General features: G+C 41.3%; 1 protein-coding gene across 1 annotated transcript; it reads left to right on the plus strand.

Moving 5' to 3' along the window:
- The first annotated feature begins 1,342 nt into the window (after nucleotides 1-1,342).
- slc26a5 (solute carrier family 26 member 5) lies at nucleotides 1,343-15,388 on the plus strand. Its single transcript, XM_026363719.1, has 18 exons — nucleotides 1,343-1,522; nucleotides 2,558-2,852; nucleotides 3,693-3,832; nucleotides 4,062-4,172; nucleotides 8,872-9,053; nucleotides 9,329-9,493; nucleotides 9,652-9,887; nucleotides 10,132-10,279; nucleotides 11,460-11,573; nucleotides 11,943-12,020; nucleotides 12,166-12,261; nucleotides 12,673-12,779; nucleotides 12,944-13,013; nucleotides 13,124-13,216; nucleotides 13,658-13,759; nucleotides 14,171-14,374; nucleotides 14,495-14,549; nucleotides 14,649-15,388. The coding sequence occupies exons 2-18, from the start codon at nucleotides 2,695-2,697 to the stop codon at nucleotides 14,789-14,791; spliced, it is 2,202 nt and encodes a 733-aa protein (XP_026219504.1). The 5' UTR covers nucleotides 1,343-1,522; nucleotides 2,558-2,694; the 3' UTR covers nucleotides 14,792-15,388.
- The last annotated feature ends 8 nt before the right edge of the window (nucleotides 15,389-15,396 follow it).

Raw genomic sequence — 15,396 nt, forward strand, 5'->3', positions numbered from 1 at the left:
TTTTGTTGTCAGTTCTGGTACATCCAGGGGCGGTTGCTACGGGTAGTGATGTAAACTGCACAGCAGCTGGATGCAGGGCTGTGCCAGAACATTTCTTTTGACTGAGACAGAGTTTGCTGAAGGTTTAAGCAAAGTTAAACAAGACTGTTTCACCAAGACTGAGGTGACTGACACAATTCAACAAATGGGCCGCACTGATAAATGAGGTCAATTGAAAAGTGGTGGTTGTCGTACTAGTTCCTGCTTTCCTTCCATTTATTATGTTTGGGGCTATTAATCATTTGCTTGGCCTTCTTTTTCTTAAACGAATGATATATGAGCATAAAACACATTTTTACACCAAAGGCCAGATCTGGCATCATTTTAATGATTTGAATTCACATATGAGAACATGTTGTCTTGGCAACATTTTCGTGGCTTCATTTTACATTGGAGTTCATGCTTTTGCATGCTTATAAAAGATGTTGAAAAGGTGCTTTATTACTCTATTTTTCTGTCATATATCATAACAATGTGGTATATATATATTTCTCTTGTCTTTATGACAATTTAAAAGGTGAAACACACGTTTTATGAGAACTTAGTGTCTCAAGTAAGGGCAATTCACTTTTTGACTGTTACTGCCCCCTAGTGGAAACAAGGCGCTAATACAGAACCACCGACGAGATCCGTGCATTAAATCTCCAATGTGCAATTATTAATAATTATTTTTAAGGACTTATGTTGGTAGAAATGTGTGTAGTGGCGTCTAATTATACGATAGAGACATTTTGAGTCATTATCATCGTGTGTTGTGATTTGGAAATCTGTTAGAGGACAGTCACAAGGGAGGTGACGTGTGTGTCTGTGCGATTTGTTGTCATTTGTATTTATGTAAATGTTCAAAGCAACAGTTCTGTAAAATACCCTGCGCTCTTTTTGGACCATGTGAGAAGAACAAGGGCACAGGAGCGAACCCCGTGACCGTGAACACGTCACAGTGGACATGACTGTGGAGCCAGGGAGCTTCCCAGAGAGCCTCGACAGGCAAAGAGCTCTCACTCTGACTTGGGTTGTGAGCGCAGAGTCGCGGAGCGACTCGAATCATGGAAGCTGCAATAAAAAAAAAACATAAAAACACAATCGATGTTGGCTTGCAACAGGCATGACACGTGATGGAACCCACAAATGTCAGCGGAATGTCGCCTGGCTGGGTGTCCTCCCCTGTCGAGGAAGAAATGTGGCACAATCACAAGCTGAGGGGTTCAAACGCTTGGGTTTGGGTTTTAGGTTTGCAGCCGGGGACGGCGCATGCGTGATGATCAACTCCCATGTTCGCAAACCGGAAGGTGAAAAAGAATTTCACTAGAGTAATTCATCCTTGCGATAATAGACTATCTTTACTGTAACCATAAGCGGTCACGGCTGCCGCTAGTACATAAAAGACGTAACCTCTGTTAAACTTCAACTCAAGAGGTCCGTTTATGAATTTATATTCACCTTCAGCCGGCAGCATCCTCCCAGCAGCTGGAAGAGGACGGAGGTAAGCCTGTGTCTACCTAGCATCTTTGCGTTAGCTTAAATACTAAAGTATGGAGCGCCTGAAAGGGTGCTCTCATGTAACAGCGAGCAGCTGTAAACCTTGCTTGGACACAGGTTGATATCTGTAAATAGTCCAGTTTTTAAATGAATTTGTTCAATGTGTCTTTTATCAGTATCGTGCTAGCTAGCTAACCAACGAGAGTGGAAACGGGAAGGTGGTTAGCGGCTGTCAGCGCGCTCACGCGTCGGGGGAGTTGGATTGAATTGCGAAAGCTGATGGTTGGACTCTGACAGGGGAAAACAAGTTATACTCAATAAAAAACACAGAGCAAAACATATGACTCAAATCTTACATCCCGAGAACACAAGCATGGCTTTTAAAAAGTGGTTGCCATCACCTGTTTGTCTTACACTACCATACTTTAGATGAACTTGTACCACTTTCTTTGTTGCTGTACATCTTTCCTGTCTGACTTTGAACGCAGCATTTTTAGTGGAGTTCACCTGTAATTTTTTTTTTTTTTTACTTCTACAGCACAAACAAACTAGAACTGAAATTAAAATGCACCACAGATCAGCCACAACATTAACACCATCTGCCAGCATGGGAAACAGGTCATATGTGTTTTATGCTTATACCAGCTGCCCACCTGCAGACTGCTCAGAGTGCTAAACTAGCAGCTGGCGTGGATGTTGCAGAGGATCTGTGTATATGGATTGATGTATGTGTTTGCAGGGCTTTTACATCATATGATTTTTGTACAGCAAAGTTTGTCTGAATAATAGATCACATTCCATATAACTCTTGCTGTTGCATAAACTGGACAAAGCCCAAATATTTGTTAAAAAAGACATTGACTCAAAGGCGGTAACCTTGTAAATCCATTTGAGGTCTCTCTTATCAGCACAAAAATGCACAAACACACAGGCCTGCTTGGTTAACGTGTCTATATCTGTTATTACCTGAAAATACTGAACCAAAAGCCAGTCAGGCTTTAAATAATGTTAATATTGTCTTCTCTGGTCCTCTGAGCAGCGGAAGGAAGTGCAGACACATTAAAGAGGGAGCAGTTACAGGAATGAAGATATAACGGCGAGAACAATGACGGAGAAGAGATAACACCGGAGAGACATACCCACTGACTCAGCACTATATGCCCTGCTTCCTCTACTATGGAACAACAAGAAGTGGAAGTGAGGGAGGATTCAGAATCACAGCTGATATACAGGATAGAGCGCCCGGTGTACGATGAAACCTTCATCCGGTCGCAGCTTCTCCACCACAAAGAGAACTCCACCACCTTCCGACAGAGGCTGGCACAGTGTTTCCGGTAAGTTTGGGAAGACCAAGTTGGATGCAATTGAAGCTACCAATAAAAACTTTATGAAAATGTGAAGCCTTAAGAATACAGTGAATCCAGGTATGCTCATAATCCCAGTGCCAGATATGTATGTGCCAGACAATTACTGATGCTTTTATTGTATTTCTTTTTTGTTGAACTGAAATGTTCTGATTAGGGCTGCATGATTTGACACAAATGATGTCAACCACAATCGCAGCGTCCTTGTGATTAGATTACACATGTAGAACTAAAATGCCAATCTCCGTTTTCCAGAACACAAGGTGACATCCAGACATTTTAGTGATGTCTGGTCCCCGATTAATGATATAACATAGAAAGAATGTTTGATCACTGTTCCTTTTGAACTAAATGTTTAATCAACTGTTGAAATAGTTCAGTAATCATTAATGGATCCATCAGAAAGCTTTGGTGACATTTGCCAGTTATATAAACTCCATCTCCTTCCTGCCTCCAGCTTTTGCATTAGAATTGATGATTCCTGTTAGTCCTGCTGTGCAGGCTCATAGGAGACTGTATGATTAACGAATGACTGAGCACCTTGACTGACTGCTGCTAGCACGTGGCGGCATGTGAAAACACAACCACCAAACGTGGGTGAAGCCTTCTCATTTTGAGAATTACGATAACTCAAGGTTAAAGAGCTTTTATTTGGCGTCGTTCTGGAGAAACAGAGTGTGTATATATAGATGTCAGTTAGTAGATACTGTATGTACTGTCTCATATCACATGCTGACTGTATTCACAACCGTTATGAAGTACACCTTTCAAAAAGCCTCAGTTAATTGCTCACCTTGTCTTGTTTCATAGATGTTCGTCACACAAGGCCAAGGCTGCACTTCTGAGCTTCCTGCCTATTCTGTCATGGCTGCCATCTTATCCGGTCAAGCAATACCTGTTTTCAGATGTGGTCTCGGGTCTCAGCACTGCAGTTGTGCAACTCCCTCAAGGTCAGTGACCTGTTAATCCAAGCAGCCCCAGCAGGCCCACTGTTTTGTACTGTTGCCATGAGCTAGGCTAGTCATGTAGTGAGAAAGAGCCGGCTGACAACTCCTGTGGGGCTGTTATCGGCTTCATGCTGTCTTTGTTTTTGTATATCTGTAGCTGTGAAGTTGTGGGGCAATCACTCTGTTATTGGAACTAATCAGTTTATTTTCATCTCTCTCTGTCTCTGCCCAGGTCTAGCTTACGCTCTGCTGGCTGCTGTGCCTCCGGTTTATGGTCTGTACTCGTCGTTCTACCCTGTCCTGCTCTACACCTTTTTTGGGACGTCCAGACATGTGTCAATAGGTGAGAAATAAATTTAAAGCTTCTTGTAGCAGATTTACCCACGGCTCACTTCATGCCCCTAAGTGTATTGCTCTGCAAGATGTTATTTACAAAATATACTGTGTCAAATATGACAAAACTATGTTGTCTGGTTGCTATGCACATTGAGACTTCCGTTCTTGCATGGCACATGTTACAGTGATGATGGTGGCTGGTGGTGGCACTTGAATTTCTTACTTGTCATCCTGACTTGTTTTAAATGGTTATGCCACATATTTTCAACTGACTGGTTCTTGTTGCTTATTATGCACGTTGAAACCATGGTCAACCTAATCTTTGACATTTGTGACTAATCAGTATCCACCAATGTTCTTTGCTTAATACCAGCCAAATAGAAACAAATGTCTGCACCCACATCTATAGTCTGCACTGAGAGCATTTCACTCATACATGTGACTGATTACAGTGTAAGACATTGAAAATGTCTGTGGGTCTGAATCTAGAGTCCAGTGTTTCTGCTGCAGCCTTTCTTCTGTGTCTGCTCTGCCTGAGCCGAGAGCAGACAAGATAACATAGACCTCAGGTGAGCTGAGACTTATGCTTAGACTGTACGTCGTTACACTTGACTTGTTACTGTATGTGCAATAAAAGCGTTTAAAAAAGCAATAAAAATAGTTAATCAAAACACAAACAAACAAGCAAATGTAAAATCTCCCAGAAATCAGATATTTCCTCTGTTCATGTTGTAAGCTGGTCTGCTGCACACTGGTGGACGCCTTGTAGCACGAGTGACTATCTTTACTGGTTACATGTTCAGGGACAGTATGAGTTTAAGTCATCCATGTTTCTGAAAACTTTTTTAAAGATTTGGAACACTTAGTGTTAATACTTAATTTTGGAATAATTAATATACAGTAATTTTATAATTTACTGAATGTTCATTAAGATTCAGCTAATTTCCTACTCCTTTGGAATTATTAACATTTGTAACAGAAAAAACAAATCAGCATTACGTATCAGCTGTCCGCCTCCCTGCTCTTTAAAGACTAGTGTTGGCCACTGAAAAACCAATGTTGGTCAACCACAACTACACAGGGAAAGTGCATATTGTAAACTTTAACTGAACCTGTAACCCCTCACCATAATTAAGTTAGCTAATGATGTGGTTTTTGGCCTTGGACGTCCTGCTCAGATACTTCTCGTTACAGCTTCCATCACAGCAGCTCAAGAAAGGCTAAGCAGACCATTTAGTGCTGGGAACAATTCTGTCAAAACTTGACAGACCTGCCTTGTGTGGTTAATAGTTGCTTAGTCACGATGGGACAATAGCTGTTGAGGGAAGGGATTTAAAAAAAAAAAAAAAGTTACTATTATATCCATATCTCAAACTATGAAATGACCTGACCTTTGGCACTTCCCTAAACTTATTTTATCAAACAAATTCCAGGAATAGTCCAACCCTATGTGATACAATATGTAGATTTAAGTTCACAATTGATAGAATAGGCAGGAAAGGGCTAAACATTAACTTATTCTTTGGCAAAATATTTCTAGGTCTAAATTAAATTGGTGATTGTTTAGATTAATTAATAATAACTTGGAAGATTGTATGTGCTAATCTTTTTAAAGCCAGCTAGTGGGCTTTTCACGCAGCCAGGTTGTTCTCCACACTCTCTCACAGACACACAGGCACTGTACTGCTTAACTGGCTGAAGATTCCTAGGTTTCACTACAATCCAGTGATGAAAGATCAAGTTCTCTGTTGGGGGCATGGATGAAAAGTTTCTCTGTCCTCATCTGACATGAGCAGTTTAGATTGTGTAATTTTAGTGACCCCACCCTCTGCCATCTCACGCACTCATCTACTTTCTTACTTTAGAAGTGGCTCCAAGCCCTCACACATGTCAGCAGTAACAGCAGTAATGAGTCTATCTGACAAATGGCTACAATAAACTAAGCTTGCTCAGCCTTAAACAAATGATCTGATCTGAACAAATACACAGCAGGAAGCAGTTGGTCGCACTGTTAAGATTTTGCCTGATAGTAGGTTGCTGTGCAAATGATGATCCCTGAACTCCTGGCAGACAGCGAGAGGGGAATAACTGGGCTGCTGTTCAAGTGCTGGGGAAGATGGCCTTTTCATTCAAAGGGAGAAGCTTATACAGGCTCTTAAGGTCATGACCCTGCAGCTTCAACAGACTTGATACTGTACAGCACCAGACCTAGGTGTCAGCAGGACTAAGGTGAAACATGCCCATGATTCAGCCATAGTAATACTTGATGGAGGGTGGTGGTGCTTGGTTTTCTGTTTGCCCTGCAACATATTCCTGATAAGAGACTGTGTCTGAGTGACTGTTTTAAGATAACACAATAATGTTTCAATAAAAAGCAAAGCCTGAGTTACCTTTCCTTTTAGGCATATATGTCCACAACCTCGGTCTATTATAATCAGGTGTGTTAGGTTTTTTTCAGAAGAATGGACATTTTAAGGGGTGTTTGAATCAGCAGGCGCATATTTATGAAATAAGAAAAGGAAAAACAAAATAAACTCCTGTCATTGTGTGAAATATATTTTATTAAGAGTGTCAATCTGATATTATGAGCTTCAAGGAAGTTAAGATCATATTCTGACAAGTTGTGGATACGCTGAAGTATAACTGCAAACATTTAATCATATACGGAAGCACTAGTACACGAAGCACAGGTTTAGATATGAAGTGAACTGATTTTGCATTTTTTCAGACTATTGCTTCCTCCTGCAATCAACAGATCTAAGTAAAGTTTAGTGCTGTGATAAAGTATATGCCCCCTTCCTGATTTCTTTAATATATTAATTTGCATATTGCACATTTAAATGATTCAGATCATCAAACAAATACAGTTTTTATGTGATTATTTCATTTGCCAATGAGAAATAAAAACTATCCTAACCTACTACCTACTACCTGTGTGGAAAAAATAATGCACCCCTCTTCATCAATCATGAGAATTGACATGTATCAATCTAGAAGGGATTACAAAGACTTTTGGGCAAATGTTCTGTGGACTAATGAGACAAAAGTTGAAATTTTTGGAAGGTGTGTGTCCCCTTACATCTGATTTAAAACTAGCACAGCATTTCATAAAATTAAAAGAAAAAAAAAAAAAGATCATACCAACACTCAAACATGATGGTCGTAGTGAGATAGTCTGGGCTTCAGGACCTGGACATCTTGCCAACATTTTTTCACAGCACTGTAAATGTGTTAGAGATGGTAACATGCTACAGTATGGATCAGGCAGCATATTTCCATCCAAACCCAAGCCAAGCCAGAGAGTGTGGTGACTGAACGCAACAAGCATGTTGTATTTCAAGTCTGAACAAGACTCAGTTGAGTCTGTATGGTGCTAATACGTCTCTCATACATAACCTATGGGTTGAAACATCAGTCTCCTCTGGCCATTAAAGAAACAGACTTTTGAATGCTCCAGTCCTCTCATTTATTTGGTGTGGTCAGAATTATAACTGCAGTTACATCTATTTAGCCCAAAGTTGGACCTACCTGGCTAAACCCAACTTGAGCAAAATTTCAGTACCTCCTGGTCCAGTCTGATTTGGTTGAGATATCCACCCACTACAACAGACCACCACATCACGGCTGTATCTTGTGTCAACACTTGAAGTTTTTACCTCTTGTTAGTACTCTCTGTGTTTACTGCAGTAGGCTTTATTTAGAGTATTTCAAGTTGGACTAGTTGATTATGCAAAGGATATTTGACTTTCATTTAACAGTTGTTACTATCTGTTGCTGACACACATAAACACCTGCTGCATTTTATTATTCTAATTTACTGTTACAACCCTCAAATCAAATGTTATTTATGTAGCCCAACATAAATCACATATTTGCTTGATGCAGTTTTAGTTTGTAAAACAAGTCATCCTCTTCCTTAAAAAGGAAAAACTCCCCAAAAACCCTTTAATAGGAAAAAAATTGTAATCTCAGGAAGAGGGGAGAGATTCCTCTTCTGGGACAGATATATGTGCAATAGATGTGTGTACAGAGCAGGCAACAAAGTAAATTTTGATTATGTTATCAAAATGACAATAATACAGTTATAGACCTATGAAGAAAGCTATCAGGGAGGACATTGTGCAACCTCCAGGCAACAGACAGGCCTGCAGCCACGCAACCTGCTCTCCACCATGAATACCAGGAAGGTGGAAAAGCTATGCAAACATATGAGAGGCAAAACCCAAGCACAGTGTTCACGCATGTATGAGTAAGGAACAAAGTAGAGTAGAGAGGGGATAAAATGCAGGGTTAAATGCATATGGTTACATCTTCTTTTCCTCATAACCAAACAAGAGAGTGTTATCAGCTTTTTTGACCCTCATTTATGATTCCCCCATCAATAAAATATGTCATTATTAGTTTGTGAGGAAATGTATATTTGTGGCAAATGTATCCCATGCCCATGTTGTTAGGTTTGTTAATGTTTGTCCTGGTCTAAATGAATTGCTTTGAGGCAGCCAGTGGCCTTTACACACACCCAGATGCTTTCCACAGTCAGTGCCAAGCTCATGCTGCTCAGCTAAGACGGCAACCGTGTATGTGCCACACAAAAGGGAAGCAGATTCACAAATTACACACGGGACCAGTTTTTTTTTTTTTTTTTTTTTTTTGCATGTACTAATCACCCTTCTACTTCCCTTTTGTTATGTGTGTGTTTCCTGCAGGCACCTTCGCTGTCATAAGTCTGATGATTGGTAGTGTTGCTGTGAGAGAAGCCCCAGATTCTATGTTTTATGTCCTGCCTGCAAATGGATCCAATGCGTCTGCCTTTGTGGACGAGGAGGCTCGCGATGCAAGGAGGGTCCAGGTGGCTGTGGTGCTCACATCCCTGGTGGGAATCATCCAGGTCAGTCTCAAAACAACCAACACACTTGATTTTGTTCTGTGTGCCTTCAGTGCCCGCAGAGTGTCTGTAGAACAACAGTAATGTGATAGTGTGATACACCTCATCAAATCTTCTCACGCTCAAAAATCACTGTTTACCCAAAGGTGGAGCGTCTGAGACACTGTTGATCCTTCCACACTTAATGTTTATATTTGAAACTGAGCTACAGTATAAAGTTTTGTTCTTATGCCCTTATCTTAACTCTTGCTTGCGTGACCTGTTTCCTTCTTTCTCAGGTACTTTTAGGTGTTCTCAGGTTTGGCTTTGTGGCGATCTACCTCACAGAGCCCCTGGTGCGAGGCTTCACTACAGCAGCATCCATGCACGTCGTCATCTCCCAGCTGAAGTACCTGCTGGGCGTGAAGACACAGCGTTTTGGTGGACCCCTCTCTGCTGTTTATGTAAGTTTAATGGTATCTGTTGGTGGAAAGAGTGCAAGAAGAATCAGGAGCATTTTACACATACATGTACATTTACTTCTAACCTGCATGTCTGGTTAACAGAGACCTCACTGACATGTATTACAAATGGTGACGCTGTCCTATTTCTCATGCCCCAGTCCGTCAAGGCGGTACTCAGTGGGATCACCAACACCAATGTGGTCACTTTCATCCTGGGCCTGGTGTGTCTCGTCTTCCTGTTTGTGATCAAAGATCTCAATGAGCGCTTCAAAAAGAAACTGCCTGTTCCCATTCCTGGAGAGATCATCGTGGTCATTGTGTCAACAGGCGTCTCGTACGGCATGTCACTGTCAGCGGACTACAAGGTGGATGTGGTTGGGGATATACCAACAGGGTAATTTTAGGTTCTCATTTTGTCAGGGGGGATTTCTGGAAGATTCTGGAATTTACAGGGGTGTATTTCTGTCATGGGAGATCTGAATGTACTAATGTAGAACTCGTGTTTTGTATTATTTTTGTCATTTTAGACTCTTGTTCCGCACATCAAACTGTAAAAAGAAACCATCAATAACATTTTAGCTGAAAATATTTACACACTGGGATGGATGTCCTGCAAGTGTTTTCTTACATGTTCTCAGGCTTTCCGCTCCCGCTGTCCAAAACTTCTCTCTGTTTCCCAATGTCATCACGGACTCCTTCGCCGTAGCAATTGTAGGATTCTCAATGGACATTTCACTTGCCAAGATCTTTGCCCTGAAACATGGCTACGCTGTGGATGGCAACCAGGTGGGTGTAGACGTCTGAGAATTTCCCGGCATAATTAACTCTCGCCGGGTTATAGTTCACATTGTTCCATAATCTGATTTCTCATAGATCATGTGAAAGCACAAACCTGATTTCTTATCTTATCAATCAGGATTAGAGATGACTGGTTTCCCCCAGCTGTGGTTGTTCTGTTCAGTTCAAAGTCTGAGCAGCAGATGTGTTATGATGTGCAGCCATGTCTCAGTGGGTATGGCAGTCACCTACGAACGGTTCTATTCCCAGTTCCCCCTGATTGGCCACATGTGTCCCTGGAAATCACACTAAACATAGAATCGTTGGCGCCTCAATGGGGCAGCCTGCCCACAAAGATTTAATAAAGTATCAATTATTAGGTCCTAAAAAATAAAGGGAAACCAATTAAACATATGAGATAATAACATTTTATTTATTGAAGAATATGATCTAGCTTTAAATATTTATGTGTGGCAAAATTATGTTACTCTCTAATTATCAATACATCGATTTGAATAAGGAATTAAGAGTCAGGTGTGAGTGTAGGAGGCCCTGCTTTATGTAAAGAAGACAAATCTTCATTATAAAATTATATATATAAAATTCTAAATAATATACAGTAGGTTTGTTGAAGTGTGTCAGGGCTCATACAAAAGAGGTTTCTAAAAAGGCTGGAGAAGGTTACAAAGGAATTTCTGAAGAGTTTGGACTCCATCAGTTGACTCAAGTTGACAGGTCATGTAAAAATTGAAGCTATTATTACCTTCTCCACGAATGGTCAACCAAGAGAGATCGCACCAAGAGCAAAGTGTGTAATAGACCAGGAGGTCATCTAAGAAACTAGAGGTCTCTCCATCAGGAGAACAATCACAGTGAAGGTGGAAAAAGAAACCACTTCTCTCCAAAAAGAACGTTGCTACTTGTCGCCAACACACATATTTAAAATGGGATAATTTCCACAATAAATAAATGAATGAGGATACTTTTGGGTCGTTTGTTTACCAGTATCTGATCACATGTGGAGCTTTGTAGTTAATGTTTTGTACACTGGAAGGGGAGTAATCACTCTGAGCATGACTGAGCTGTTTTTTTCTTACTGCATAAGAACTTGCAGAACAGGTTGAAACTGTTACTCTGTTATCTTGATTGGAATCTGTTGAGGATAACCTTCTACTTGTTCTGCTTCCAGGAGCTTATTGCCCTCGGCCTGTGCAACTTCATCAGTTCCTTTTTTCAAACCTTCGCCATCACTAGCTCCATGTCAAGAAGCCTGGTCCAGGAGAGCACAGGAGGAAAAACGCAGGTACCTCACTTACACACACTTATATGGCCATCAAAATGAAAAAACTCTGGCGTAGACAATGCATTCTCCTGCCCCAACACTAACGTAAAACCTTATTTTAACTCTAAAGCAAAGCCTTTACCTAATAAAAGCCACCTGAAAGCGTACAAGAAAGTGAAGACCTTCCTTTATTTGTCAAAAAGTCCTCACGTAATGGTATAAAATAAAAATCAGTCCTCAGTCTGATGGCCATACAAGAACATAAACACACACACACACACTTAAGAAACAATTACACTATCTACCCAGTTTAAATTGGTGTTGTAAAACCATAACTACAACAAGGAGTGATATTGACACACTCGACGCACTGTTGGCGTGTGTGTTTAGATTGCAGGACTCGTGGCGTCTCTCGTGGTACTGCTGGTGGTGGTAGCCATCGGTTTCGTCTTCCAGCCACTCCCTCAGGTGAGCGAAGCTGTGGACCTGATGACGCACAGCTTGCGGCTTCCTGTCTGGCCGCTGGGCGTCACAGGTGGAGCTGCAGACACAATTTATTTTCTTCTCAGTGTTATTTTGTTGTTTTGTTATTGTGTCACGTTCTGATTTGCAGACGGTGCTGGCTGCCATCGTCATGGTCAACCTGATGGGGATGTTCCGACAGTTCAGAGACATTTTTACTCTGTGGAGGACGAGTAAGATTGAACTGGTCAGTCTGTCAAGTTGTAGTAAATGTAAAAATGTGCAAACCTCAACTGACTCCTAAGTGTTAGGACTATTTGAAGTAGCACAGCAAAAAGAGCTGAACTGCTTTTGTTTCTTTCTTTAGGAAATATTTATTTTTCAGTAAGTGTACAGTGTCAGAGACATTGTGTGCTTGTAACGCAAGGAAATTGAATCTTATCAGTGTTTATTTCAACTACACAGTGCACCTTGGAAACCTTTGTCGTCTCATGAACTGTAATTAGTTTCAGCCATTATTATAGGCAGATAAGTCATGATGGGCCTCTACCAGCTGCCTGTTTCTCTCACAGGAGGAAAAGAGGATGTCGCTCTTTATATTTCCACTGTGCTATCACTCACCACGCTTGTTTATTTCTGTTTCCCTGTTCTCTCTCAGGCTATCTGGCTTGTAGCTTTCGTAGCGTCTGTGCTGCTGGGCCTGGATTACGGCCTCCTGGTTGCCATCGCATTTGCCATATTGACAGTCATCTACAGAACACAGAGGTACAGATAATGTGCAGCTACTTGTTCTTAGCCTGTGTGTTTCTATTTGTTTGCATCTGTGTTCCCTCCGTATGGACAGACATACTACAGATATGCAAGGAAAAGTATTTGGTTTAAAATACTGCACATTTGATTGAGGTAGTTGTGACCTCTTTGTCTTTCAGTCCCAGAAGTGCGGTTTTAGGACATGTTAATGGTACAGCTCTGTACTGTGATGTGGATGAGTATGAAGAGGTGAGTGTGTAAAAACACATAACACACTAACACAGTCTAAACCCTCGGTAAACGTTTCCCAGCCAATCTGTCTGATCTCTGAAGGATTGTGATTTGTGTTTTTTTCCCAGGCAGCTGAATATGAGGGGATTAAGATTTTCCACTGCAACTCTTCAATCTACTTTGCCAACAGTGACCTTTATGTGAATGCTCTTAAGGAGAAGGTGATCACATCTGCTGTGTGTGTGTGTTTTAAGTCAAATAGTTACTAAAATAAATAGAGGATAAAATATTGTGGTGTAATGTTACTCCAAATCCACGGTTTGTCCATCCACCAATCTTCTTCTGCCATCATGGTTAGTTTTTTACATTTTTGAAATGGAACACTAAATGCTGTTTGGCTTTTCACCGCTTTGAAAAATACCAGGGGACCTCACATCACAGTTTACTTACACTCTGTAATGTCCCAGAACACATCACCAGAGCTGCTACTCACAGTACAGTACAGACACAGCTTACATACACGCAGCATGTAAAGCAACAGGTTGTCTTACAACACGAAACATAAGATCTTCTGGGCGTCAAGAAGCTGCTATTATGTGGGAGGTGTAATGCACCCCTAATGAAATGCAATAAAAGGTCTGAACTTTAAAATTCCTTTACAGACTGGAATAAGCCCTGAACAGTTACAAGCTGCCCAGAAAGCCCAGAGAAAACAGAAGAAGGTGAACAGCAAGAACAACTCTCCACTCAAGATTTGTGTCAGAGTGAGTCCTCCTTTCCTTTTCTTCTATCCCTGACTGCAACTGTCAGCTTTGTTTACAGTGTACAAGGGCTTGAGAAAGTACTAAGTCTGCTTCAGTTTGTGCACACTCAACTCTGTTGTATGTGCACCTTTCTAAACTACCGTTCAGTTTGTCTGATGTCAAGTGCATTCATTCAACATTAAACAGTAAAGGGGTGTGAACACTTTCTGAAGGTGCTGCTGCATATTTGCATTAGTGTGTGGGCTATGCAGGGGATTGTTTAAATTCCAGAGGGATTGAAAAACGGCTTTGATATTTCTCAAGCCCTTGTGGCTCTAAAACACTGAAATTAATTGATAGAATTTTGCGCATCGTCACATTATTCTCCAGAGATCAAGTTATCTTGTTGCTGATTTGTCTGACTGGTTCTAGTACAAGAAGCAGGGGGTGACCCACGAGGTTTTGCCGCAAAACGTGACCGAGGAGCAGAAGAACGGCCAGTTGCAGGACAGACACGATGAGTCGGACACGGAGGAGGCCATCTTCCTTGAACCCTTGACCAGCGTCCACTCCATCATCCTGGACTGGACGTCTGCCAACTTCATCGACTCAGTGGGAGCTAAAGTCATCAAACAGGTTTGTAATAGTCAGGTGTCTAGACACGGAGTGTTCAGCCTCTTTATGTGCTGCTACAATTTAAGTAGAAAAGCTGGTAGGATGTTTTTCGTATCTGTAAGTGTGCATCTGTTTGTGCAGGTCATTAAAGAATACGCAGCTGTGGATGTGCAGGTGGTCATAGCCGGCTGCAACAGTAAGTGATCATGATGACAAAGCACAGTAACAGTGCTGCTGTGATATTTGAGCTTCATGTAAACTGGTCTGACTGCTTTTTATCTCTGCCCTCTACCAGGGGCCCTGCTGGCTGAGCTGGATGCCTTACAGTTCTTCACCGGTGTCATGAGCACAGACATGATGTTCCCCACAGTCCACGACGCTGTGCTGCACTGCCAAAAGTTCCGCCCGGCTGCCGCTAAAAACAACGATACGACCTGAGAGGAGGCGACAGCTGTAACCAAAAACAGATTGTGTCGATCTGGAACTGCCAATGGAGGCAATCCCATAAACTAACTGTAGGAGCGATGGACTCGAGTTCTCCAGCATCACACTAAAGATGAACTAAACAATCACTCACACTGAGCAGAGGTGCTGGCTGACAACTCTGTTACATTCTAAGTGCCCAAAGCAGTGAGATAGCTGATTTCTGATTGGATAAAAACCTGACGTTTTTACAGCCTTAGTCCTGTCAGTCACAGAATATTTTTGTTGTTCTATTTTTTTTTTTTTATTTAAATTAAGCTGCTCCTGCATGACTTCACTGTGTGATATCTAACATAGAATTTTGGAAAACTGATCAGACGCTGTGTTTCTAATGTGACGCTAACATCAGGATAGATGAGCAGTTGTCCTGGTACGTGAGTACTTTATTCTCAGCTGTATTTTTTGTGTAACTATTTAAATTTGTAAGAATGACCATCGCTGGTCAATTTGTAGTATCATGTTTGTTGTTACATGTTTTATTGTAAATACTGTCAGGTGATATTTTAGTAAAAAAGAGAAATCACACCTTCTGCTGTGCTGTTACAGTAAAACACAGGATG

This window comes from Anabas testudineus, chromosome 23 (assembly GCF_900324465.2).
Source record: "Anabas testudineus chromosome 23, fAnaTes1.2, whole genome shotgun sequence".
In the NCBI taxonomy this organism is placed as follows: domain Eukaryota; kingdom Metazoa; phylum Chordata; class Actinopteri; order Anabantiformes; family Anabantidae; genus Anabas; species Anabas testudineus.